Source organism: Rhinopithecus roxellana, chromosome 8, assembly GCF_007565055.1.
Source record: "Rhinopithecus roxellana isolate Shanxi Qingling chromosome 8, ASM756505v1, whole genome shotgun sequence".
Classification (NCBI taxonomy): domain Eukaryota; kingdom Metazoa; phylum Chordata; class Mammalia; order Primates; family Cercopithecidae; genus Rhinopithecus; species Rhinopithecus roxellana.
The window spans coordinates 56,466,068-56,493,980 of record NC_044556.1 but is presented as its reverse complement, the minus strand read 5'-3'; the positions used below and the strand labels follow the sequence as shown (position 1 = coordinate 56,493,980).

Here is a 27,913-nt window from a genome sequence, read left to right as displayed (position 1 = left end):
AGCTACCCTGTTGCTTTGGCTGTCTCTGTCTGCCAGGGTCTCCGGCTGTCCCAGACGGTCTGGTGTGGGCTTGGGATCCTCCTGGTGACCTGTCCCGCTAAAGTCCCTCAGCCACTCTGCCCCAAGATGGGCCGTGGGGTGAGTATCCCTAAAGAGCAGGGGTCGCACTCTGGAGGGTGAGGGAGGCTGCCGAGGAAGGATGAAGTGAGAATGGGATGTGGAAGCAGAGGGAGAGAGAAGCTGAGTGGGATACTTGGAACTTGAAACTAACAGTCTCCAAACTACCAATGCGTGTGCAGATCCCACGGCGGTCACATACCCTAGTGCTCTCCTCTCCTCTGCCCGCCCCTGGCCCCCTGCCCACAGTTAGACCCACAGCCCACCACACACACCCCCTCCATCTCTCCCTCCACCCCACTCCCACATCTCTAGCCCTTCCCTGTGGCAGTCCCTCCTCTCACTGCATCTCCCAGCCTCCGAGCTGAAAGGATATTTGGCACCGTGAGTCCTCCTGTCTTTGCCACCCCCTGAAAATACCCATTCCTCTGGGAGTCGTAGCCTGAGAGGCTGGGGGTCCATTTTGAGGTTAGAGAGGGGCAGTGGAGCATCTGGCTCCCAGAGTCACCAAGCAGTTCCGGACACCAGTTCCAAGGGCCCTGAGTGCCAAGGACAACTGGGCGGGGTGTGGGGAGGAAGAGCGATGCGCCCCAGCCCCTACCCCAGCACCCCTCCGGATGTCCTGAGCAGCATTGTCCGTGGGCTCCAAGCCATGGGCTTTGAGGACTTTCCCAAAGGCTGATGACAGTGACCCCCCCCAGTCCACCCGTCCATGGCATTCTGCAGCAATGGCTACACCAAAGGGAAGATTAACAACCACAATGGGGCGGGCAGGGAGAGGGCTTTGAATTCTTGGAAATGAAATTCCCATATGGAGAAGAGTGGCCCAGTCCCTTTACATGCTGTGCCTGGCTGCTTTCCTTTTGTGGAATACTGGCAAAAGAGGACACAGAGGGAAAGGGCATGCTGAGGAACGAGAGGGTGTTAGGAAGACTGTGCCTAGGGGGAGCCATGGGTGTTTCTGGCCCCAGGAGGAGTCAGGCAAGGACATGTTATTGCACCGAGTTGAACAGCTGGGAAATCCTGAGCCTGGACACCAGGGTTCCTGAGCTAGAGTGGGAGCCATAAATAGAATCAGAGTGCATGCATGTATCTGCATGTCTGTGTCTGTGTGTGTGTGAGTGCGTGTGTCCTGACCACGTGTTCTCCATAGGCGGGGAGTCCTGCAGTTACTCATGGATGAGTACCTGTGTTTGTGTCTCAGCAGGCAAATTTGTAAATGTCCAAGCCTTCAAGCCTGCACAAGCATAAATGTCACTGTGTGGGGTGCTTGAGAGTCTGTGAGCCTGCCCTTAGGAGTTGTGAGGTATGGGTTTCATGGAGGAAGAGGTCATAGCTGCAGGAAGATACACTGTCTTGGGACCTTCAGCTGCATTTTGACATCTCTGGCTCCCCATGGAAAGGGCATCCCCAGCTGAGATGCAGGACCTCTGAGAAGAGGCAGGAGTTAAAGGATCAGATAAGCCCTTCACTTCCCCCATCCACGTGAAGAGAGAAGGAGGGAAGGTAGCCCCCTACCCTGCTCCATCTTAGAGCAAGGTAGACCCAGCTCAGGAGGTCCTGCTTAGGAGGTGATGAGACCTCAACTTTTCCAGTCTATCTTTTTCCTCTAGAACCCCCCAACTCCCCTTAATCACCATCCTCAGTTGCTGTGGGTGATGCAATAACAAGATGAGGAGCAGATCTAGGCTGTTTAAACTAACAGTCTGGGTGAGGTGGGGGTACTTAGGACCTGGAGCTTAGAGTTCAACCTACCAGAGACCCCTGAAGAGGGAAAGCATCTGCTACCCACAACCTGTTCTAGGGATGATTTTGCCTCCAATCCCTTCTCCCCTGCATCTCCACTGCAGAGGCAGGCTTAACTGTCCCCCCATTACCCAGTGGCTGTGAAGGGCAGCGTGGGAGCTGGGGGAAGGGACGACACTGGTGGGAGGGAGCGCAGCCTGCTCCAGCTGCCACGGAGAGGCTGAGATGGGGGGAGCGTTGGCAGATTCCCAGCTGCCCCCACTCTGTCCCAGCCTCTGGCTTTCTCAAAAAGGACTCTCTGTTCTCCTTCAGCATTCAAGACCCAGAGAGGAGGACTTGTGGTTGGGGGAGGGAGGAGCAGAGGGAGGTTGGGGGGGTCCTTGCTTCCTCTCTTTCTTTCTTGCCTGGGCAGCCGCTGGCCCCAAATCTCTGCAGGCTCCTGGCTGCAGAACCTGAGATCCTTGCCAGGACAGAAGGAGGGGGAAGGGGCAGTGTGTCCCAAGTTTTCAGCCTGCCGGAAAACCGGGTGGGAGCTTGGGGAAAGCAGGCACTGCATGGAGCTGCTTAGCTCAGCCACAATCCAGCATGCCAAAGTGCATGGACCAGCAAGTTTTTAAAAAGCATGCATTTGATTCCAATTTTATGAAATTTATTTTACATCTGAATATACAGAAATTCCTCTGTACCCTGCTCCTCTACCCACAGACCCAGCACTGCTCCTCTGTGTATGCCCAGGCCCTCTTCTGTCCCTGAAGTTCCTGAGGGTCAAACCAGCCTGATCTCTTGCCTCTGGTCCTTTGATTGCATTTCATCCTTTTCTCAGCTCTGTCCCACCACAGACAGTTAGTGAATCTAAAGCACTTCAATCCACTCAATTAAATGAATCCTCTTAGGTCACCCAGGAAAGGGAGAGGTAGAACCATTCAAAAGCCTTTCCCCACCCCTTCCATTGGGCTGCTCGGTCTCCCCAAGAAGATCAGGCTTTAGGAAGTCAAAATTATACCAGATTCACAGATGCTTCAGGTGGAGACAAATGCACAATTTTACTGGTCACCTTTTCTGAGAAGAGCACTTCTGAGCAACACAGCCTCTGAAAGCTCATATCCTTTTAAATCACTGGTATCTTGGGACAAACAGTGTTGACTTCTCCCTGCATCCCCCACCCCTACCCTTGCTTCTGATTGTACTGGTCAGACTTCTACCTCTCTAGATGCTGAATTGGTGACCTCTTATGAACAAGAAAACTGCCACACTTCTGGGATTGCTCCTGACTCTGATAAGTAAAAAATGCATTACCCTGGAGCACAAAAGACTTAGGGCAGTGAAGCTCTTCCATACGATACCACAATGGTGGATACATGTAACTATACATTTGTCCAAACCCATAGAATGTACACTAAGAGTGAACTCAAACTTAAACTATGGGCTTTGGACCATAAAGATGTGTCAATGCAGGTTCATGATTGCAACAAATGTACCACTCTGATGCAGGGTGTTGATAGTGGGTGAGGCTGTGCATGTGTGGGGGCAGGAGATATATAAGAACTTTCTCTACTTCCCACTCCATTTTGCTGTGAACCAAAAACTTGCTCCAAAAAAAGTATAATTTTTAAAAAGCAAACAAAACCCCCAAAACTCCATTATCCTGCAAAAAAAAAAAAAAAAAAAAAAAAAGAAGAAAAAGAAGAAGAAGGAAAAAAAAGGGCAAACACCTTGGCTGTGGATGCTACCCAGGTATCCACTCTTTATGGGAAACAAAAATTACATCATAGTGTGGGAAAGCTAATTCCTGAAAGCCTAGTGCAGACTTTGCACAATCCAGTGGAGAAACAGGCACCAGGTGGAAACTGAGAAGCCCCTCTATGACAAGGACTCTAGTTCCTGAGGGAAGTGGGAGGAGAGAAGGCTGGGGCAGAAGAGGAAGAAGGTACCTTTTTGGGAACTTTTCATGACTGCCCAGGCCTTCCTCAGCCTCTATCCTATTCTATCACCCCAAGAGGGCCTCCTCTTAGAAGGAAAGATTTCCCCCCCTCTCCCCCAGAAGTTCCCTGTGAGACCCTGGAAGGCTGGTGGTGATGAGCCCACAGGCCCTGGAGTGGAAGGGAAATCAGGAGCCTCATAAGGCTACAATTAAAATGTCCATCTGGTCAGGCGCAGTGGCTCACACCTATAATCCCAGCATTCTGGGAGGCTGAGGTGGGAGGATCACTTGAGCCTAGGCAATATGCTTGTGCTTGTGGCCCCAGCTACTTGAGAGGCTGAGGTGGGAGGATTGCTTTAGCCCTAGACGCGGAGAGTGCAGTAAGCTGAAAATGCACACTGTGTTCCACCCTGGGTGACAGAGTGAGACCCTGTCTCAAGGAAAAAAAAAGTTCCTCTGATTCACCAGATAACCCAGGAATCTCTAGACTTAAAAGCTATATAAATTGTAGTTTTAGATTTATTCTCAGATACAATTTGTTTTGTTTTGGGACAAATGGGGCTCAGTTCCCATGTTACCCAATTGTGCCTTGGGGGGTCCAGTCCTTTGAGTTGCCTCCTGTCTAGTAACGGGCAGGCCTGCCCAGCACGTTGGAGAGGGCTCCCAGCACACCCCATGTCTCCACTTCCTGGACATTACCTGACCCTCCAGCTACTGCCTCCTCTCAGTCCATCAGACCTGCTCTTTCCATCCCTACCATTCCACCACCAGACCTGGCTCTCTTCTGGACACGTTCCTGCCTAACCCCCTGGCTCCCCAAAGACTCTTGCTCCCCCAAGTTCCTGAGTATTTCTAGCCCTCTCTAAGTAAAATTGCCATGCTGTTGGGCTAAGACATTCCTACAGAGTGATTCTACTCCCTCAACAATCCCCCACAAAACCCTGTCCACTCCCTTCCAAAATTTTCCCAAATAGTGTAGGATACAGGTTTTCAAAATTTTTGTTTTGTTTTGTATTTAGCAGCAGGGTCCTTTCAACAAACAAAATCTTAGCAGACACCCAAGCATTAAACAGGTCAAGTAGTGCTTTTCAGTCCTGAGCCCCTCACCCTTCTCTGAAACTCACATGGGAGCCCTGGTTCTGCCAATAGTCTACAAACTGAGGGCCTGGGGTCCCTCACCCTCCATCCCCCCTGTCTCCCCAAAGGCAGCCACTGTTTTTGAACCCACCACCCCCACTGCCTGGGCTCCCTGGCTAAGTGGTGGGAATGGAGGCTCCACCCCCTCTCCTCCCTGACCCTCTGGCTCTCCCTTCCTCCTGCAGGCCGGCCGTGAGTACTCACCTGCCGCCACCACCGCAGAGAATGGGGGTGGCAAGAAGAAACAGAAGGAGAAGGAACTGGATGAGCTGAAGAAGGAGGTGGCAATGGTGAGGGAACTGCTGGGCCGTGGAGGAGGGGCCCCATGCTGGGAGAGCTGTCCCTGCAGCCCTCAGAGGCTCAGAGAAACTCCATGTCCCCCCATGCTGCTCACTTCACCCCTGTGCCCTGCAGTGCCCTCATATGCATCTTAGATACCTCCTCCCCAAAATAACTCACCCTCCCTTCCCCAGGATGACCACAAGCTGTCCTTGGATGAGCTGGGCCGCAAATACCAAGTGGACCTGTCCAAGGTGAGTGGAAGGGCTTCTAGGGAAGGAACAAAAGAGGCAAGGAAACCATGCAGCATCAAGGTGGCAGGAGCCTTAAAACTGTAATCCAGCCTTCTTTACAGATGAGGAAACTGAGGCCCAGAAACAAGGGACTGGCCCAAGGTCATGTGGCTAGTTGGTGGCACAGCCAGAACTAGAATCTGGATCCCCTGCATCCTAGCCCAAAGCTCTCTCCCTGTATATCCTAGAAGCCAGGACTCCCTATGACCGAGGCCCCAGAGGGCCTCCAGGCAGGGCCCTTCCCTATACCCCAAGCAACTTCAGTTGCACACAGCCTTCCACAGAGCTGACAGCTGATGCACATGGGCTGACAGCCCATTCCTGTGGTTACAGTGATTTGCTGGTCCCCTGCTACATGTGTGACATTGTGATAGATGCGTTACATACATTTCTCTAATCTTTACAACAACCCTTTGAGATAGATATTGCAGACCTGTTTATTAAACAAAGGAGATGCAGAGAGGGAAAGTAACTTCCCAAGGTCACATGAACAGTAACTGGTACAGTCAACTGCCAAGCCCTTCAATTAAAAATTTGTTTAAAAATCATTAATCAAAAAATGCTGGGTGTGGTGGCTCATGCCTATAATTCTAGCACTTTGAGGGGCCAAGGCAGGCAGATCACTAGAGGTCAGCAGTTTGAGACCAGTCAGGGCAACATGGCGAAACCCCATCTCCACTAAAAATACAAAAATTAGCTGGGCACAGTGATGGGCACCTGTAATCCCAGCTACTCGGGAGGCTGAAGCAGGAGAATCGCTTGAACCCAGAAGGCGGAGGTTTCAGTGAGCCGAGATCGTACTCCAGACTGGGCGACAGAGTAAGACTCCATCTCAAAACAAACAAACAAACAAACAAACAAACAAAAATTTAGTGGATGTATATCTCCTTTATGGGCCTTCCTTGACTGCTCTAAAATTCTATGCCCCTATTCCTTTACCTTACTTTATTTTCCTTAGTAACACTTTTCACTATCTGGCACTAATATATTTGTTTATTGTGTGTCACCTCTCCAGATCATAGCTCCTCAAGGGCAGGGACTTTGTTGGTCTTGTCCATCTCTGCATCCCCAGGGTGACAATTGTGCCCGGCAGTGGATACACATTTATTAAATGAATGAATGAATGAATGGAAAAAAAAAAAGAAATGGTCCCTGCTTTAAAGGAGCTCAAAGTCTAGTAGCAGAAAAAATGCAGTCATAGGATTCCAACGCAATATGGTGAGTGCAGCTCTAGAATCAAGTATAGAACACCATGGGGAACCAGAAAGAAGCATCTGAACCAGCCTGGGGCTGAGGGAATAGGGCCAGGCGAGGCTTTCTGTGGAAAGTGACAGGTGATTGCCAAAGTTGTGTGACACTGATGGTCAATAATGTAGGACTTGAGCAGAGTGTGGAAGTGCCCACCTGTAGTCCCAGCTACTTGAGAGGCTGAGGTGGAAGGATTGCTTGAACCCAGGGTTTGAGGCTACAGTGAGCTATAATTGCACCACTGCACTCCAGCCTGGGCAACACAGCAAGAACCCATCTCTTGAAAACAATCTAGGACTCTCCTAGAATCCTTGATAAAAAAAATCTGAAGGAAGAGAGATGGGGGAAAAAACAATTGACGTGTCTTTCCGGGGAGCTTATCCAGACTGCCTCCAGGGGAGATGTTATGGTCCTAACCATAGGTGTTGTCTCAATCCAATAAAATTACGGGTGGAGCCCAGTCAAACCCTTCTCAGCCCTCAAGCCCTCCAAGTTGCATCACAAATGCCACCTCCTCCATGTGGTCTCTCCTGATGGTCCCCCACCCCTTCCAACCAGGTGGGACTTTCCACCTGGGCATTCTTCCCATGCCCGGGAGCTGAAGGGATGGGCATGGTGAGGGGCTGGATTGCTCCGGATACGTGCCCCTATGCCTCTCCTTGCTCCCTCAGGGCCTCACCAACCAGCGGGCTCAGGACATTCTGGCTCGAGATGGACCCAATGCCCTAACGCCACCTCCCACAACCCCTGAGTGGGTCAAGTTCTGCCGTCAGCTTTTCGGAGGGTTCTCCATCCTGCTGTGGATTGGGGCCATCCTCTGCTTCCTGGCCTACGGCATCCAGGCTGCCATGGAAGATGAACCATCCAACGACAATGTGAGCCCACACGCCTGAGCCCTGGAACAGCCCATGATTGTCCTCTAATCCTGAATCCCCAACACAGTTGGGGGGTGGGCAGGGAACTAGGCCCTCACATCACAGTCCTACAGATGCCCCTGCACCTTAGGCTGGAAAAGTATTTGTAAAGCACTCCCCCCACACAGCACACGCACATTCACATACTCATGAATTAATGAAACAATCTCTCCCTGTTGCCCCTCACTTAAGTGAGCCTGTCTGTATGCCTCGGTCTTCACCCGCTAGCAAAATCCCAACCCTGGGAACATCCTAAGACTTTCCCTCCTGTTTCTAGTCTTAGCAGGCTTGAGGTTGGCAGATCAAGGGGGAGGTTAGTGAGAAGGGCTTTCCTCTACCATCATCACTCTCAGTCACAGACAAAGGTATGGGCTCTCATCTTGGATGGCACTGCCTGCTCATCCCAAGTGGCAGCTGCCCCTTTAGGGTTGGGGGGAAGGTCAGGTCCCTGAAACTCTTTCTCCTTACCAGCTATATCTGGGTGTGGTGCTGGCAGCTGTGGTCATTGTCACTGGCTGCTTCTCCTACTACCAGGAGGCCAAAAGCTCCAAGATCATGGATTCCTTCAAGAACATGGTACCTCAGGTAAGATGGCAGGGCTGGGCTCTGGGCTAGGGTGTAGAGTTTTGGCAAGAGTCCAGCTCATCTTCTGTCAACTCCTGTGCTCTAAGATGGAGATGGGCAGAAAAGATCCTCCAACTTTCCATGCCAGCCCCTAATTTTTCATGGGGCTTCTCCTTCTGCTTGGCTGGGTGGGAGGCCAGGAGGAAAGTAAGGCAGGGGCAGATTCAAGCATTTCATGCGCTGCCTGTGGCTCCCCACAGCAAGCCCTTGTGATCCGGGAGGGAGAGAAGATGCAGATCAATGCAGAGGAAGTGGTGGTGGGAGACCTGGTAGAGGTGAAGGGCGGAGACCGCGTCCCTGCTGACCTCCGGATCATCTCTTCTCATGGCTGTAAGGTGAGGAGGTCATACCGGAGCAAGCACTTGAGTCTAAGGAGCAGGCTGTGTGCACAGCTGAGAGGGGTCCAGTGAGGTTTAAAGGTGGAGAGACCCAGGTCCAAATGTCAACACCTTGCCTATGCCCCTGTTAAACCTTCTCTCAGTGTGGGGGGCATTTGCAGTGCTTCCTTGCATCTGTGTGTTACAAATGCTTTATGCCCCAGGTATTTCTTTGTTGTCTACTTTTTAGCAATCATGTAATGAGTACCAATTATGTGTCAGCTGCTTTATATATGTTCACATGTGCTATCTGATGTAATTCTGAAAGAGTGTTGTAATCATGCAGGGCTGCTGCATGTGGCCATACACGTTGCATCCTGAATGACCCCAGGAGGTGCATTTTCATAAACTTCAGTTAGTGGCTCCCTCTGTGGTTGTGCAAGGCAGCGATTCTGTTTACATTCCCCATTTTACAATTGAGTACGTGGAGGTTCTGTTGGTTAAGCAAGTAACCTAAGGTCACATAAGAAGTCAGGAGGAGTCAGAATTCCAAACCAGAGCAGGGGCAATAGATGAGTAATGCCATAAATATGTGATGAGGGCAAGTGTAACTTTGTTCCTCGTGTCATGAAGATTGAATGTGGTTGGAGGTGGTTCAGGAGACAGCTGTGTGCATACAAGTAGCTCTGCCAGTCTGATGACTATGCAACCCTTCCTCCTCAGGTGGATAACTCATCCCTAACAGGAGAGTCGGAGCCCCAGACCCGCTCCCCTGAGTTCACCCATGAGAACCCCCTGGAAACCCGGAATATCTGTTTCTTCTCCACCAACTGTGTTGAAGGTGAGAAGCCAGCCTGCTCCCTGTAGGAAAGAGTCTGAATCCTAAATCCACGGTCAGGAGGAAGGGCTCTGGTAGTCCTTATCTGGTCAAAGCTCTGCCGTTGGTGGCGCAATTGAGGAGTCAGGGGGCCCTGAATCTTATGGAAACACCCTCCAGAAAGCAGGATATTGGCTGGGGGCAGCCTGACTCCATGGGAAATATGTCTCCCTTCCCCAGGGAGATCTCTGTTCTGTCCACCCCAAGGACTGAGTGGATTCCAAAGCTTTCAGGTATCAGGTTAAGAACCCTTTACACATGCGCACACACAGATGCACATATGCTCAGAACCAACCTGGATTCTTAGGAGTCTTTGGATTTGATTGATGCTTCGATTCCTTGTGGTTCTGGGCCTAGCTTCCTCCTTCTCTAACCTTTGCTTTGACTAGGGCCCCAGGGTATGGGAGGGCCAGGAAAGCATTCCGGCCTGGTGACCACTTGGGCCCTACTTCAGGCTGCTTCTAAACCTTTGTTACACCAAAAGACATGTTTTACCATGCACAGACTATCCAGTTTGCCCCATTCCTGTTCTGGGTTCTAGAGATAAACAAAGGTCAATAAGAACTCCCAGAGCTGCCATCACTTAACAGCAGGGGTCCAAGCACAACTGAAACCTGTGTCCTCTGTGGTCAAGCCAGTGAGCAGAGTCAGGGCTGACTCAGAGAAGGAGTAGGAGGAAAAAGACAGAAAGAGGCCTCAGTAGACCAATGGCCTCTGAAAATAGGGCAAAGGAGGCCTCATATCCCAATCCACACTTCCCCTATCCATTACTCATTTCTCCTCAGTGTATTATGTTTGTCTGGATTTTTTTTCCCTCCTTCCACAAGTTGGAACTACAGTCACTTCCTGGAATCCACGAGGGATTGGTTCCAGGACCCCCTTGGTTACCAAAATCCAAGGATGCTCAAGCCCCTGATATGAAATGGCATAATATTTGCATATGACCTGCGCACATCCTCGCATATACTTTAAATCACCTCTAGATTACTTATAATACTGAGTGCAATGAAATTTTTATACTGTTTTCATTTTAAATTTGTATTATTTATTGTTGCATTGTTATTTTTATTTAGCTCCAAATATTTTCCATCTGAGGTTGGTTGAATCTGTGAACGTGGAATCTGTGAATACGGAGAGCCAACTGTACAAATCAAAATCACCACACATTACATTTCCTAAGTTTGTTTTTTGTTTTGCTTTTGAGACAGGATCTTGCTTTGTCACCCAGACTGGAGTGCAGTGGTGCGATCGCAGCTCACTACAGCCTTGACCTCCCAGGCTCAAGCGATCTCCCACCTCAGCCTCCAGAGTAGTTGGGACTACAGGCGTGTGATACCACACCCAGCTTATATATATATACATACATATATGTATGTTAGATATGGGGTCTCACTATGTTACCCAGGCTGGCCTCAAACTCCTGGGCTCAAGTGGTCCTCCTACCTCAGTCTCCCAAAGTGCTGGGATTACAGGCATGAGCCACTGAGCCTGGCCAAATTTCCTAAATTTTTAATGTACTGAGATTTTGAAATTTACATTTCCCATAATTGATTTATTCAGAAATGCCTAGTAATATATTCCTATTGCTTACTCTGCAATTGGCTTTGAAAAGCGGAAAGGAAATAAATGAGATATTTGTTGGGCACCCACTATGTTCCAGGCACTGGTCTAAGTACATTAGAGCATGATCTCATCTAAATATTAAAACAACACCAAGATGGGAATTCAAGCAAGGATTCAAACCCAAATTTGGCTGGCTCCAATGTGCCTGCTTTTTTCAATACACCACCCTTTCTTCCTAGAAGACCCCTGTAACGTCACACAAGGGTTAGCAATTGCCTGACTTCTTCTATAGAGATTCATGCCTAATGTTGAGAAAGAAAAATATTAAGACTGATTGGAAAATCCATAATGAGTGCTTTACTTTGTGTTCATAATATACTTTTGGACGGTATCAAGTATGGGATTGATTTTACCAAAATGCCACAGGCAATTTTTATTTATTGAATTTCCTCTATTTGACCTTTGAGATTATTTGCAAGCTTCTCCCCAGGCTCAAGTACAAGAGAAAATAATTTGCTATTGTATTGATTCTGGGATTGGCGATCTATCCAGGGAAAGGAAGGTCAAGTGGGGACAATCTACTGAATGTAGCCTCCAGATCTGCGGCTTGGGCTCATCTACCCTGTGATGGTTTTCCTTGCTCAGGAAATAGGATGGGACTGCAGTCCCTGGGAGCCACAAGGCACCCAACCTGATGTCCTACCATGTTGCAGGCACTGCCAGGGGCATTGTGATTGCCACAGGCGACCGGACCGTGATGGGCCGCATAGCCACTCTTGCCTCAGGCCTGGAGGTTGGGCGGACGCCCATAGCCATGGAGATTGAACACTTCATCCAGCTGATCACAGGGGTCGCTGTATTCCTGGGGGTCTCCTTCTTCGTGCTCTCCCTCATCCTGGGCTACAGCTGGCTGGAGGCAGTCATCTTCCTCATCGGCATCATCGTGGCCAATGTGCCCGAGGGGCTTCTGGCCACTGTCACTGTGAGTGGGTCAGGCTGAGGTGCCATCAGGGGAGGGTCCCACTACTCTTTCCTCAAAGTGATAGAGGCACAGTTGCTTGTAGCTTCTCAGTACTTTTTTTCCCCTAGAGTCACATATTGGATGCAATACTCAGAGATCACTTAATACATGGCTCAGAGTTTGAGTTGAGAAATCTCAGGTGGGGCTATACTTGGACACTCAATTTCTGTTTTGGAGCTTGTCACGGTTACCTTTTCTCACAATCTGCCAGCAGTATGGGTCTCATTCCGGCCAAGTCTCCTGTAGATGCTGTCTCAAAGGTCACTGGTCACTAACCAGCAAATCCAGCGACCTTTTCTCAGCTCTCCTCCCTAACTCTGCTGCTGAACACAGATACTGCTGTCCACCCTCCTAGCATTCTCTCTTTTGTTGATTGCTGTGATGTGTCACTATCCTGGTTCGCTTCTCCTCTATCCCTTCCTGCTCCCCTTATAGTGATTCTCAGGCCTCAGCTCTCTGTTCTTCCTACATCCTGAGCGAGAGCCAATCTCCTCCCAGTTTCCAGTGTCCCTTCTGTGTGGATGACTCGGACATCCCTATGCCCAGCTCTGCTCTGGCCCTCTCTGGAGCTCTAGCCAAATGTCTCAAACCCCCTAATGGGCATTTCATCTTAATAGATACTCATGATCTCAACGCATCTAAAATTGAACATTCATTATTTATAGCTAAGTCCCACCCATTCAAGTTAGTGGAGTAGAATCAAGGGAGGAGGAATGGAGCCACAGTCTAGGGTAAGGTTATGGCCATCTCTGGCTCCAACCTTAACCTTTTTTATTCCCCTCTTTCTCTACCAGGTGTGCCTCACCCTGACAGCCAAGCGTATGGCGCGGAAGAACTGCCTGGTGAAGAACCTGGAGGCAGTGGAGACACTGGGCTCCACGTCCACCATCTGCTCGGACAAGACGGGCACCCTCACCCAGAACCGCATGACCGTCGCCCACATGTGGTTCGACAACCAAATCCATGAGGCCGACACCACCGAAGATCAGTCTGGTGATTGGGTGCTCCAGAGGGAGTGGAGAGGATTAGAGGATGCTGAGAGCAGTGGCGTGGCGGGGTGGGTGGGTGAGATAAAGGCTCTAAAGGGAGCCATGCTCCTGGTTCTCCCTCATTTTCTCCCAGGGGCCACTTTTGACAAACGATCCCCAACTTGGACAGCCCTGTCTCGAATTGCTGGTCTCTGCAACCGTGCTGTCTTCAAGGCAGGACAGGAGAACATCTCTGTGTCTAAGGTAGGAGATCGGGACACACAATAGGTATGTTTTGGGGATGTCTCCAAAGACCTCTTGCTGGCCCCAGCTTTCCTTCTCACACGCTGTGACTGCGTTAGGGGTTTCAGTGCCCCCTTCACCTGATCCTCCACTCCCTTCCCTCCCACGCTGACACTGAATTCCGGTCTCTTCTGGCAGCGGGATACAGCTGGTGACGCCTCCGAGTCAGCTCTGCTCAAGTGCATCGAGCTGTCCTGTGGCTCAGTGAGGAAGATGAGAGACAGAAACCCCAAGGTGGCAGAGATTCCTTTCAACTCGACCAACAAGTACCAGGTCTGCTTGGGTTGCCAGGACAGAGGAAGAGAGAGGGATAGAAATAGGTGAGGGTAGACAAAGCCAAGGGGAATCATCACTAGGAGGAGTGGGGGTGTCTGAAGGTCACATTCCCTCCCCCTGCCAATCTCCCCAGGACAGCTCATATGACTGCTTGTCTGGTTGCAAGTAGACCCAGCTCCCAAACTTTACTCCATCCCTTACTACAATCTGTCACTCTCTCAACTCTTCTTCCCATAGCTCCACATCCTCTGGCCTAGCCTTCCAACTCTTCTACCCCAGTCAGTGAAACCATAATTCTGTAATTCCTTTATGGTGCCCCTTAGCCTTTAGGCCAAGAATGTAATCTCAGCATTCCACATGATCCGTAGAGGTAAAGCTCCCTGAGGCCAGGTGGTGTTGGGGATGCTGAGGAGGGAGCCGTCCAGCCCCTACCACAGTGCCTGTCTTAAACTGACCTCAATAAATATTTGTTGAATGAATGACTGTCTTACGGAAGTGGCTCTCAGGTTACAAGTGTTGGAACTAAGAGGTCAAAACACCTCCCTGCACAAGGAGATTCTTTTTGTTGACAATCCTGGATGGATCCGGGTTACTTTACTAAGGTGGTTTCCTTACCAGCTGCTGCTTTATGCCGCGCTACCAAGACAAGCATGGCCATCTCTGTAACTGCCTGTCGTCTCTCCAGCTGTCCATCCACGAGCGAGAGGACAGCCCCCAGAGCCACGTGTTAGTGATGAAGGGGGCCCCAGAGCGCATCCTGGACCGGTGCTCCACCATCCTGGTGCAGGGCAAGGAGATCCCACTCGACAAGGAGATGCAAGACGCCTTTCAAAATGCCTACATGGAGCTGGGGGGACTGGGGGAGCGTGTGCTGGGTGAGAGGCCAGAAACAGGAGGCCCAGAAGGGGATTCCCAAGCCTCTGCAGCATCCCTGGGATGAGGGACTGTGGGGGTGTCCAGGAAGCCATCCTGCGGCTCTCACTGCTCCCTTCTGCCCCCTTTCAGGGTTCTGTCAACTGAATCTGCCATCTGGAAAGTTTCCTCGGGGTTTCAAATTCGACACGGATGAGCTGAACTTTCCCACGGAGAAGCTTTGCTTTGTGGGGCTCATGTCTATGATTGACCCTCCCCGGGCTGCTGTGCCAGATGCTGTGGGCAAGTGCCGAAGTGCAGGCATCAAGGTACTGGCCTCCCTTCCTCCCCTCCATCCTAGCCTCCCTCACGCCAGAGGTCAAGGAGCTGCAGTGGCTGCTGCCCTGGGGAGGCCCAGGCCACAGTGACCTCCTTTCCACTGACTCACAGAAGAAGCTGTCCATCTGCAAGGAAAGTCCCACCCCTGCCTTGGAGAACTCACCCTCATCCCTTTTGCTCATAGAGGCCACTCAGAGAGGCCATTGTCCCATGCCCCTCCTCTCCCTCCCTGGAACAGCTCATTGTCCCATCTGCATGTGCATTCTTCCATTCTGATTTGAAGCACAATCTGTCACTCCTATTTTGGAGACCTAGTTGTCCTACTCTTCCCAACTACTGCCCACCCTCTCTATCAACTTAGGATGGGATTAGCAGGCTCTTGTATGCTCCCAGTGGCTCAGCCTATAACCCCACAGAATGCCTCCAACTCAAGGTTCTCTTGTTCAACTGCAATTGCTTCTCATTGACAACTCCCTCCCCTGTGCTATGTTTGTTGTTCGTTCAACAAATATTTATTGTTTACTGTGTATCAGACACTGTGCAAGGTGCAAACTCTAGCACCTTGCACAGTGTCTGATACACAGTAAACAATTTGTGTCACATGACACATCCAGATGGGTCCAGGTTCTGTGGGTACTGTGCCAGGGAGGGTGCATATAAATCATGCACTATTCTAAGCACTAAACCTGTATGATTTCATTTAATCTATACAACAACCCTGGGAATAAGCACTAGTATTTTTCCTTTTTTACAGAGAAGGAAACTGAGGCACAAAGTAAAATGCCAAGGCCACACAGCTGGTGTAAGTCATAGAGCCAGTACCTGAACCAAGGCAATCTGCTATTTCTTAACTATTACACGAGGAGACTTGGTGCTGTGTGTATATGTGGTTTCTGAATCCCATAACCACTCTGTCTCCAAGGCAGGCATCATTATCCCTGTTAAGAGTAAAACAAGGCAGGCCGGGCGCGGTGGCTCAAGCCTGTAATCCCAGCACTTTGGGAGGCCGAGACGGGCGGATCACGAGGTCAGGATATCGAGACCATCCTGGCTAACCCGGTGAAACCCCATCTCTACTAAAAACACAAAAAAAAACTAGCCAGGTGAGGTGGTGGGCGCCTGTAGTCCCAGCTACTCGGGAGGCTGAGGCAGGATAATGGCGTAAACCTGGCAGGCAGAGCTTGCAGTGAGCTGAGATCCGGCCACTGCACTCCAGCCTGGAGGACAGAGCGAGACTCCGTCTCAAAAAAATAAAAGAGTAAAACAAGGCTGGGTACACTGGTTCATGCTTGTAATCCCAGCACTTTGCGGGGCCAAAGCAGGTGGATCACCTGAGGTAAGGAGCCTGAGACCAGCCTGGCCAACATGGTAAAACCCCATCTCTACTAAAAAAAAAAAATACGAAAATTAGCCATGTGTGGTGGCAGGCGCCTGTAATCCCAGCTACTTGGGAGGCTGAGGCAGGAGAATCACTTGAACTCGGGAGGCAGAGGTTACAATGAGCCGAGATTAGGCCACTGCACTCCAGCCTAGGGGACAAGAGCAAGACTCCATCTCAAAAAAAAAAAAAAAAAAAAAAAAGTAAAACAAATGGAAACTGCAAGTGGGTAAGTTGTTTTCCCAAAATAAAACTACCAGTAAGCGATGGACTGGGACTTGACCGGAAAGCCTAAGCTCCTGCTGCTTGGCCAGTGCGTCTTTCTGTGATCAAAACCATCACGGAGGCCCGGGCAGAGGACCTCTATGGGAAATCAGCTCAGGGAGGTATTAATTCTGCCTCAGAGAACTGGATGATGTTTGACAAAGGGAATGATATTTGAGCTGGGCTTTGGAGGTCAGAGTATTCTGCAAGGCAGCGAGGGAGAGGAAGGCATGTCAAGATCAGAGAACAGTGCGTACCCTGGCATGACTAGACTGTATGGGGCGTGTGTAGGGCTTGGCAGGGGAGAGGTGGCAAGGAGCACTGGGGGTTGAGACTGGAACGTTGGGTCAGAGCCAGTTGGAAGGACTTGGCTTAAATGCCAGAATTGGGCTTTATCCTGCAGGCCACAGAGAGCCACCAGTGTCATGGGGGAGGCTGAGCTTTTAGGAAACTACCTGGGTTGAGGAGGGATTGAATTTGGGGAAGAACTGGAGTCAGGGAGAGACAGGTTAACAGGCCATTGCCGTAGTTCAGGCAAGGAATGATGACCTGAACTAGGGCAGCAACAAAGGGAGTGGAGAGGAATAACCATGTTTGAGAAATGTTTTAAGAACTTGGTGACCAAACTGGATATGGAAGGTGAGGAAGATACAGGAGAGAAGGGGACAGGATGATTAGAGAGGGCAACATCTAAGGTAGGGAGCAGTTGCAGGCTTGGCGGGGTGGTGGGAGTAGAGAAAAGGAGTTCAATGTTGACTTTAAGCTTGAAGAGTCTATAAGATAGCCCAGGAGAGACAGATGTTCCAGTGAACATTGGAGTATGGTTTAGAGCTCATGAAAGATGGTCAGGACTGGAGATTTGAATCTCATTAGCACAAGGGTGCAAACTAAAGGCTTATAGTATATTTTATTATATTGCCCAGGAAGAGCAGACAGGTCAAGTGAAGGGAGGAGAATGAAATCCTGTGCCAAACCAATATTTAGGGGCAAGAGGAACCAGTGAGGAGGGGAGAGGGCGGTAGGACCCAATGCCATTTAATCTTCATGACCACCTGGAAAGGCAGGAATCATCTCTGTATTGTGCTGAGACCTCAGTGCTTGACTTGCCTGAGGTACTGTAGCTGGAGAAGGTCAGTGTTTAAACTTGAGCCCCTCATTCAACTCCAAAGCAACTGCTTCTTCCATCCTACTAGGCGGCTGCCCTGAGAAGCTGGGAAAGAGCATGCAGAGGAGTGGAGGGAAACCAGAAATGGAGGAGTGTGTGGAAGGCGGGGAGGGCAGGGTTTCAAGGAGAGGAGGTCAATGGTGCCAAATGCCTCAGAGGGGTCAAGTAGGATGAGGACAGCAAAGACACTTTCATTTTTCAATTGAGAGGCCCATTTGGCCTTTGGGTGGCAGTTTCAGTGAAGTGGTGGGAGCGGAAGAGAAGGCAGTGGGAACTATAGAGGCTTCCTTTTCAGTATTCATGGGACTTGCCCCACAAGCCCACACATGCAAATGCTATCCTAACCCAACTCTGCTCACCTCATGTTTAGAATAGCCGCTTAACCCATCAGATGCCAGCCACCCTCCCCATCCCAACTCCATTCACTCTGCAACAATAGCAATGAACATTATGGTGAAGGCAGGGACCATTGTTCCTTACACCAGGGAAGATGTCAGAGGAGGTGGAGGCAGGGGTGTTGTCTCCATCTTATTCCTGTTCTGTACATTACGTTGCTGCAGTGATCAGTATTTCACACTAAGAACCTCATGTCCTATTTCCAAGCCCCTGGGCATTTGAGCAAATTGTAGGCCCTCTCTAAGTCTTGGTTTCCTCATCTGTAAAACAAACAAGTTGTTAAAGGGTCCTTCTGGCTCCGATTGCCTTGAATCCCATGAAATCCAAAATCTAAAATAATCTCCTAAATAATCCTAAAGATTTGAGGCTTCTCTTCCAGGGGATCCTCATGAACTTGTTACTCTGTTATGGATACTTTCCTGCACTTAAGTAAACTATCTCTCTCTAACCCTCTGAACATAACACAACTTGCCATTATCTTTCCTCCTCACCCACCCACCCAAATTTGCACAGACACACACACACAAATCCCCACGCTATATACACACACACACACCCTTCCCCACACACACACAAACAATCCCCACCCCCCACCCACAAACACATGTCCCCCACACACACACCCCACACACACATACACACACACACAGCCCCGCCCCCCCCAACACACACACATGCCATTATTTCGGGGCTGGGATCTGCCAGCCCCAGACATCTCACTATCTAGCTTTCTCCTACTTTGGGAGAGGAATAGGAGGGGGATAAACCCTTAATACTGCTTTCCTTTTGTCTCCTCTCCTTCCCACTAGGTGATCATGGTAACCGGGGATCACCCTATCACAGCTAAGGCCATTGCCAAAGGTGTGGGCATCATATCAGAGGGTAACGAGACTGTGGAGGACATTGCAGCCCGGCTCAACATTCCCGTGAGTCAAGTCAATCCCAGGTGAGGCCTCTGCAGGAAGCCCCTGTTCCCCCTATCAACACGTCCTCTTGCACAGAAGGCTTGGGTGTCCCCTGGGGGTATTTAGACAGCATTTCTGGGACCTTTATAGGTCTTACCTCTGACACTACTGTGACTGGTTCCTCAGCCCTGAGCTTGTGTCCAGGCTGTGCCACTGAATTCCCTTGTAACCTTGGAGATGTCACGTTCCCATCCTGAGCCTCCATTTTCTCACCACAAAATTAGGATGCCATCTCCACTGCTGTAGGAGTGGGATGTGAGTAAAGAAACTAGCCCAGGGCCTAGCAAACTGCACTTAACGACTGCGATGATTCCGTGGTGAGGATTTAGAGTCCCATCCTCAAAGAGAAATGGGGGAAGTGAGTACTGAGGAGAGGAGAACTGAAGCAACAGGGGAAGCAGGCTCAGCAGGGAGCTTGCAGGCCGTGGTGGTGAGGAGAGGCAGGGGGCAGGAGGGGCTGGTACAGGTGCCAGGGGTCAGCTGTCTCTGCCCCCACCCACCCTCCAGAGAAGCCAAGGCGTGTGTGGTGCACGGCTCTGACCTGAAGGACATGACATCGGAGCAGCTCGATGAGATCCTCAAGAACCACACGGAGATTGTCTTTGCTCGGACATCTCCCCAGCAGAAGCTCATCATTGTGGAGGGATGTCAGAGGCAGGTGAGCACAGCCATGGGAGGCAGATGACAGGCAGGAATCGGGGAGGCAGGGACAAGGCCAAGATAAACATGTAGTGAAGGGTGAGGGGCCAGGCTTGGGCAGGAGTTTCGTCCTCAAGTGCTGGCTGTCTTCCCTCCAGGGAGCCATTGTGGCCGTGACGGGTGACGGGGTAAACGACTCCCCTGCGCTGAAGAAGGCTGACATTGGCATTGCCATGGGCATCTCTGGCTCTGACGTCTCTAAGCAGGCAGCCGACATGATCCTGCTGGACGACAACTTTGCCTCCATCGTTACGGGGGTGGAGGAGGGTGAGGAGGCTGCATAGGCTGGGATGGTTCGCAGGATACTGAAGCCAGCACCTCTGTTCCCCGTCCCTTTACTCCAGTTGAAGAATCATTCCATGACTCTAGGCAGCCCAGCCTTCTTTAGCTTCCCTCGAACACAAAATCTTCCTCTCTTGGGAAGACTGGCAGCCATGCTTCAGGGGCTGGGGGTGGGGAAGAGTCCCTCTGACCTCCCTGATGCCCTCAGAATCTCCCCACAGGCCGCCTGATCTTTGACAACTTGAAGAAATCCATTGCCTACACCCTGACCAGCAACATCCCGGAGATCACCCCCTTCCTGCTGTTCATCATTGCCAACATCCCCCTGCCTCTGGGCACTGTGACCATCCTCTGCATTGACCTGGGCACGGATATGGTGAGCACAGGTGGTGGAGGAGGGGACAAGCAAGGCAATCATGATGGCACAGTGGCAGGGGGAAGGGGTGCACTGGGGCAGCGGTCCCAGCTGTGGGAGTTACAGGAGACAAGCACAGGCCTGGAAGACAATGGGGTCTGAATACATGCTTTTTAAACTGTGTCAAAGATCTTCACTGTCAGAGATCAATTGCTCCTGTCATCTCCTACACCCCTTCAAATGCCCTCCCTGCCCCGCTTCCTACCCCACACAGGTTCCTGCCATCTCCTTGGCCTATGAGGCAGCTGAGAGTGACATCATGAAGCGGCAGCCGCGAAACTCCCAGACAGACAAGCTGGTGAATGAGAGGCTCATCAGCATGGCCTATGGACAGATCGGTGCGCCAAGCCCTGGGGCTCGGGAGGGAACCCAAGAGGATTCTTTTCCCAGCTTTCAGAGGAATGAGCCCCAAGCAAAATTCCAGGACAGGGGCCAGCTACCCAAGGGTCAGGGACCTCCATCTCTGGCCCTGAGGGGCTGTGCCCCTTCTGTTTCCTGCTCTGACCCTACCCCTGCCTTTGCCCCTCTACCCACAGGGATGATCCAGGCACTGGGTGGCTTCTTCACCTACTTTGTGATCCTGGCAGAGAACGGTTTCCTGCCATCACGGCTACTGGGAATCCGCCTTGACTGGGATGACCGGACCATGAACGATCTGGAGGACAGCTATGGACAGGAGTGGGTGAGTGGCACTGTGTAAGTGCAGTGCGCATGTGTGAAGGTGTGGGGAGCTGAATGCCTGGCAGGAGTGGCCAGTAGTGGCCAATAGGGATTGGGGCTAGGGGTGGATCAGGAGAAACCTTGCTACCTTCTGGTCTTACCCTTTCCTCCGACACTTTCATGCCTCTCTGCCCACCCTCCCTCCAGACCTATGAGCAGCGGAAGGTGGTGGAGTTCACGTGCCACACGGCATTCTTTGCCAGCATCGTGGTGGTGCAGTGGGCTGACCTCATCATCTGCAAGACCCGCCGCAACTCAGTCTTCCAGCAGGGCATGAAGTGAGTGCCCACCCCACAGCACCTGCCCACCCCAGCTCTGGGCACACTCACCAACCCACACAGGCCAGGCTTCCCACTCAGCCCTGGCCCAGAGTTGTAAGGAGGGCATCAGATTTTAATCTTCCATCTGTATATCCATAGATAGGTTTCATATAGAAGAGGGAAGCCATGCTTCAAGCTCCTAATTTTGCATTTTGTTATCGTCTCTCTCCACCTTCCTTCTCTCCCTCCCTCCCTCCCTCCTTTCCCCCATCTCCTACTTGAGTGCCACCTGCTCCTATCCTTTGCCCATCCCCAAATTCAGTGTCTTTTTTGCCCACCACTGGCTTTCCGCAGGCAACCTAGTTTACAGCCCTTGCACTGTGGTTCTGGAGGCCACATGCTGCCAAGGATCCAGTTCAGTGCCTTCTTGCAGTGTGAGTTACAACGTGCCAGGCACTGTGCTAAGTGCCTAACACATTGTTTAGCCTCATGATAGCTCTATGAGGTGGGTATTACTGTTTACATTTCATGGATAAGAGGCCCCAGACAGGTTAAATGATGTGCCCAAGGTCACCAAGATGGTAAGGGTTCACCAGACCTGTCTCTAAAGCCCAGCCCTGGTTATTACCCAACATTTCTGTGCTCACACCGTCTGGCACTGTTTGGAACTCAATAATGACTGTGATTCTAGTATGGGTGGTGGTTGAGCACTGAGGGTTTCATGCTGGTTTCTTTTATTTTCTCCTACCATAAACAACAGCCACAATTCTTCACATGAGCTTGTTACAGTTTCTTAGTTTGGGGCTGGGGAGGGTGGGGAGAAGATGCCAAAGTGAAGTTAATAACACTTAAGGTCCAAGGGAGAACAAAGTGAAAAGCCTGTTAGATAAATAAAGGTAATATGAAGGAAGGAGATTCCCGTAAGCTAAAAAACTAATGGGAAAAAATGCAGTTTGAAGAGAACAAGGAGCAGAGAGTCTTAAGAAATTGGGTATAGTTCTGGAACCTGGGACTTGCTATGCACTGCGTGGATGACACAGGAAGATGGGAACATGGCCACACTGGCTACATCCAGCCCATCTTAGAGGCAGATGGGAAAAATAGCCAATGAAAGTCGGGCTGGGTACAGAGGAAGAGTATTAATACCACCGCAGGCCTCACCTTAGGTCCCTGGGCCACTGGGGATCCTCAGAGATGCTATTTGTCTTATTTTGAAAAGCTTTATGAAAATAAAGCACCCACCTATGAGAAGGCAACCAGGCTTACTAATGTGTCATTCTTAGGCAAAAGCCAAGAGCACATATCATGAAGTAGTGATCGAATGCTGATCCACAGTTCTGTTTGGAAGCCATGGATAGTTCTAATTAATTTTAAATGGGAAAATGTATTCAATACTTATTCACAAATGTAGCTTGAGAGACAAACAATTAAATGTGGCCTTTACAGAAGAAAATAAGGAGGTCTTTAGTGAGTGAAAATTTGGAAATCACTGGCCTGAACCAAAAAGAGGTGCCCTGTGTAAGAATACAAAAGATGAAGTAGCAGAGCACAGTGGTTCACACCTGTAATCCCAGCACTTTGGGAGGCCGAGACAGGAGAATCACTTGAGCCCAAGAGTTTGGTACTAGCCTGGGCGCATGGTGAAACTCTATCTCTACGAAAAATACAAAAATTAGCAGGGCATGGTGGCACACACCTGTAATTCCAGCTACTGGAGAGGCTGAGGCAAGAGGATCATTTGAGCCCGGGAGGTGGGGATTACAGTGAGCTGTGATTGTGCGGCCTGGGCAACAGAGTAAGACTCTGTCTCAAAGGAAAAAAAGAAAAAAAAAAGTGGAATAACAATATGACTAACATTTTCCATGTTTCAGAGCTTTTCATGTGTTATCTCCCTTAATTTTCCCAGCAACCCTATGATAAAAATGTAAAATCTCCATTTTATAGAGAAGGAACATGAGGCTCAGAGAAATTCAACATTGCCTGCAACCCAAAACTAGTCAATGGCAGAATTGGGAATAGATACCACCTGTCTGACTGCAGAAACTGACCTCAGAACCTCCTTATTCTATCCTGCTTTTCAATTCTGATACAGTGAACATATATTAACCACTTATTATGCAGTGGGCATCCCCTTTACATTATCTGAATTCAATATCTATGATGAAACCACCACCAGGAACTGTGGGAGATGCTGAGACGGTAGAAGACACACATGTGCCCTGCACTGAAGGAGCTTTCAAGCATCTTGCTCGGGAGACGACACTTTCACGGGCCCTATGCCTGGAGCAATAACAAGATCATGAGACAGGCCCTATGTTGACCACCGTGTCTCCAGTACAGAACACGTCACCCAACACCTAGAAACAATTATTTAATGAATGAATATACGTGCAATAGACAACATTCGGAGGTAAACTCAGTAAGCAGAAAAACAAATAACATCTTCCTTTGGTTACATAAAGCATGAGAAGAGGATGTTGGAAGAAGACATGGGACTATGTCATTTAGAATTCTCTCTCATCTTTCCCTTGCACCCCAGGGGTATTCCAGGATCTCTGCCTCCTTGATCCCCCTTCACCTACCACCCTCCTTTCTTTGCCTTTCAGGAACAAGATCCTGATTTTTGGGCTCCTGGAGGAGACGGCGTTGGCTGCCTTTCTCTCTTACTGCCCAGGCATGGGTGTAGCCCTCCGCATGTACCCGCTCAAGTGAGTGTCTCTTTCGGGCAGCCTGAGTAGTCATATAGGTGGCCTTCAGCCTCCTCCAGGATCCAGGTTCTGATCGGTTTGAATGCTCCTTTATGTGATAGCCGCCAAGCTGACCTCTGATGCTCCTGACACTCTCCTCTATTGCTTTCAGAGTCACCTGGTGGTTCTGCGCCTTCCCCTATAGCCTCCTCATCTTCATCTATGACGAGGTCCGAAAGCTTATCCTGCGGCGGTATCCTGGTGGTAAGCCCCTCCACATCCCCCCCAGCAAAGTGCAAGCCCCTCCAACAGCTCCTCCCTCCAGGACCATACACAGACTCCACTCCCACTGCTGGTTCCTGCTCCTGTTCCTCAACACCCTCAGATCCTGGGGTCCCAGGTCCCAGGAGCCCTGACTCTTTCGAAGGTGTTGTCTCTGCCCTCTTCCTGTCAGATTCTAAGTCCCGCCTAACTCACAGTTGGTCTCCAAGGCCCTCCACTTTCCACCTGAAACTACAGAACATCAGAATTAGAAGGGCCTTTCCGGGTCACCTAGTCCCACCTCCATATTTTACAGATAGAGGAGGCTCAGAGGTGAATCTGTTCAGGATCGCAAAGCAAAGAATAGCAGGACTGGTACTAGAACCCAGGCCTCCTGATCCCCATGCATCAACTGACAAGTTATTGGCTTTCCTATAAGCGTTTTTTTATCACTTAGTAGAGGTTAAAATATGGTGGCTTACAAACCAAATACTGTCCAGGAATACTGTTTGGTTTGACCTCTCCCATATTTTTTTGTGTGTGGGGAGGAGGGGGGATTAATTGGTCCAGTATAGAAAATTTGGGGTCTTTCACATAAAATCTGAATTCAACTTCTCCTGAAGAATCAGAAGAGCTGTTAACCCCATGTCCACATCTCTGCACAGCAATAATGGACAGCTGCTCCCTTAGACTCTCATTCGTTACCTGAAGAGGCCCTGTGGCATTTGCATTTTCACCCCCGACCTACTCTGCCCCAGCCTCCACTGTGCTAAGTACAAGTCTCCCCTAAAGGCAGGCTCACCCTCCCTTCCTTTGAACTATGGCCTCAGCGTACTGGACCTGCCTCTCCTCCCTTGCACCTTCCTTTTTTTTTTTTTTTTTTTTTTTTTTTTTTTGAGACAGAGTGTCGCTCTGTCCCCTAGCCAGGAGTGTAGAGCAGTGGCGCGATCTTGGCTCACTGCAACCTCCGCCTCCTGGGTTCAAGCAATTATCTTGCCTCAGCCTCCAGAGTAGCTGGGATTGCAGGCACATGCCTCCACGCCCAACTAATTTTTTGTATTTTTAGTAGAGACAGGGTTTCACTGTGTTAGCCAGGAGTCTCGATCTCCACCTGCCTCGACCTCCCAATGTGCTGGGATTATAGGCGTGAGCCACTGCTCCTGGCCTCCTTTCACCTTCCTAAGCCACTTTCCTCAGTGCCCTTCACCAGGCTTCTCCTTCTACCTGGTCTCAGCGACCCAAGCCCCTAGGATATTGACATCTTGCCTTCTTTTAAGTTCACACTGCAATCTCCACTCCCAATCTCTCTAACAGGCTGGGTGGAGAAGGAGACATACTACTGACCCCATTGGAAGAAGAACCAGGCACAGAAAGATGGGGAGCTCTGGAGGTGTTGTGGTGATGGAGAGGGATGGAAATGACGGGTGGCATTGGGTGGCAAGATTTGGGGAGAGATAATGAGGCAACTCAGCAGGCTAAGTTGCGGGGTAAATAAATTGGGGTGATGACCCCATAGACCTAACTGTGAACAATCAGATTAGACACTACATTAGAGTCCCCCCACCAGATCCTTTTCTATCCCACTCCACTATGTTGTCTATTTTTTCTGAAGAATTAAGGGTTACCCCACCCTCCCCACTCCCATCCCTTCAATCCCACTTCCTACTGTAATAGATCAGCATCCAAAGGCAGGAACCTGTCTAAACCAGAAGGAAGCCCTCTCAGATCACCCCAGCTTCACTCCACTTCCCACTTCCACCCCCGTTGGCTTCCTGCAGGACTCTATCCCTGGCTTCCTCTTCAGACCTTGCAATCACAAAAGGTTCTTCGGGTGAGTGCAAGAGCCTGAGGCTGGAAAAGGCTGACTTGTCTCCCAGTCAAGGCTGGTAAGGGACCTGCAGGGAGAGCTGGGCAGACAGGTGGGAGGTGGGGGTAGTGCTGGCTGGAGGAAGGAAACAACAAAGGAAGCGAGGTAGTGCCAATGACAAGACATTTGACGTGTCTTGAGTCTCCAGATAGATGTCATGGACTCCAGCTCTATGTCCTGCCTTTTAGAATACCCCACCGGCAGAACAAACTCAGATCTCATCAGGGTAGCAGCAAAGGCAGGACCAGAAGACAATCAAGAGCTTCCAGAAACGCCACACCTGTGTGCCACAGAATTCCCCGCTGACCCTTGGTTAGGGGTCCTCTTGGTCCACAAGGCCCAGATGTCACTCATGTAATTAATAACACCTCACCTTCTGTAATACTAAGTCCTCAGAGCTCCATGCTGTTCTGAGAGGGATGGCCACAAGTTTTTTCCCAACCCCTTCCATTCCCTTTCTCTTCATGCCCATCCCGATGAACCTGCATCATTCCCTGGCACTGCCAAGGCAACCCTAGAAAAGGAGTTCCCTGGCCATTGGCTAGAATCAGGGTGGAGAAATTCCCAGAACCTTCCTGTCTCCCAGGGCAGGGACATGTATGCTTCCAGGGACAAGCTTAGGTCATGAACATGATCAAAACCTTTGGACAAGAGGAAAAATATTACGAGATTTGCTTTTTCCAGGCGCGGTGGCTCACGCCTGTAATCCCAGCACTTTGGGAGGCTGAGGCAGGTGGATCATGAAGTCAGGAGTTCGAGGCCAGCCTGGCCAACATGATGAAACCCTGTCTCTACTAAAAATACAAAAAAATTAGCCAGGCATGGTGGTGCACGCCTGTAATCCCAGCTACTCAGGAGGCTGAGGTAGAATTGCTTGAACCTGGGAGGCGGAGGTTGTAGTGAGCTGAGATCATGCCTTTGCACTCCAGCCTGGGTGAAAGGGCAAGACTCCATCTCAAAAAAAAAAAAAAAAATTTGCTTTTGACGTCTTAGGTGGCAGGGCTATTCCCTCCAGGCAAATGCCCTTCACACCGACGATCATTGTGCCCACTTTCCCTGGGCTGGAGAGTTGGTTTCAGGTTCCCACAGGAGATACCTTTCTTTCCCTTACTCCCTATCTAACATTTTTGCTCTACAGGCAGCTTTGCCCATTCTCTAAGCCTGGCTTAGAAGGCACTGGGAATGTCCTGTAGAGAGAGACCTAGATAAGTCATGCAAGTGAGAGAGACATCTGAGGAAAATGGGAGACCTAAGGCAGACAGGAAGGAAGCACAAAAAACAAGCATTGGGTCAGACCCATAAACCACCTCCCAAATGCTGTCATTTCATTGCACTGGAATTTAGCTTTATCAGAAGCACCTGGAAGTAAGGGAGTCATTGCCTTGGGCCTGGGAATCTAAGTGGGAGACCATATTAATTTGGGTCCGATTAATTGGAGATTACTAACTGTGGACAAAAGTTTATCTTTGCACAATCAAAAATGGCATTTGTTTAGTAAATTAAGAGTATAAACAATATTGCTAGAGGTGGCATGTTTAGTCTACCGAAAACAATACTTTTCAGGCACTTTAGAAATATCCTTTTAGAAGCAGCAAGTGCATGGGCTAATTATCATCAATCTTTATGTATTTGTTAAAGAAACATCTACAGGATCTTTATTGGTGACCTTTTGTAAGACATTAGTTTGAGGTACTACCTATGTACTTGAAAATAATAAAGTTGCATTTCTTTATGAAAAAAGGAAATCTCTTCCATAATT

At 50.0% G+C, this 27,913-nt stretch overlaps 1 protein-coding gene across 2 annotated transcripts; it reads left to right on the top strand.

Moving 5' to 3' along the window:
* Positions 1-27,894, top strand: ATP1A2 (ATPase Na+/K+ transporting subunit alpha 2). Of its 2 annotated transcripts, XM_030935863.1 has the most exons (24): positions 1-138; positions 5,107-5,211; positions 5,395-5,454; positions 7,413-7,616; positions 8,127-8,240; positions 8,480-8,614; positions 9,320-9,437; positions 11,750-12,018; positions 12,852-13,050; positions 13,180-13,289; positions 13,467-13,601; positions 14,290-14,479; positions 14,610-14,785; positions 18,808-18,944; positions 19,471-19,621; positions 19,761-19,929; positions 20,166-20,320; positions 20,574-20,697; positions 20,896-21,041; positions 21,227-21,357; positions 23,946-24,047; positions 24,199-24,290; positions 25,602-25,677; positions 26,343-27,894. In XM_030935863.1, exons 1-23 carry the CDS (start codon positions 127-129, stop codon positions 25,628-25,630), a joined length of 3,063 nt encoding a protein of 1,020 aa, XP_030791723.1. In that variant the 5' UTR covers positions 1-126; the 3' UTR covers positions 25,631-25,677; positions 26,343-27,894. The 2 variants fall into 2 exon arrangements, with proteins under 2 accessions (XP_030791723.1, XP_010359071.1); XM_010360769.2 differs by having other exon boundaries at positions 25,602-27,894.
* Positions 27,895-27,913: the final 19 nt, after the last annotated feature.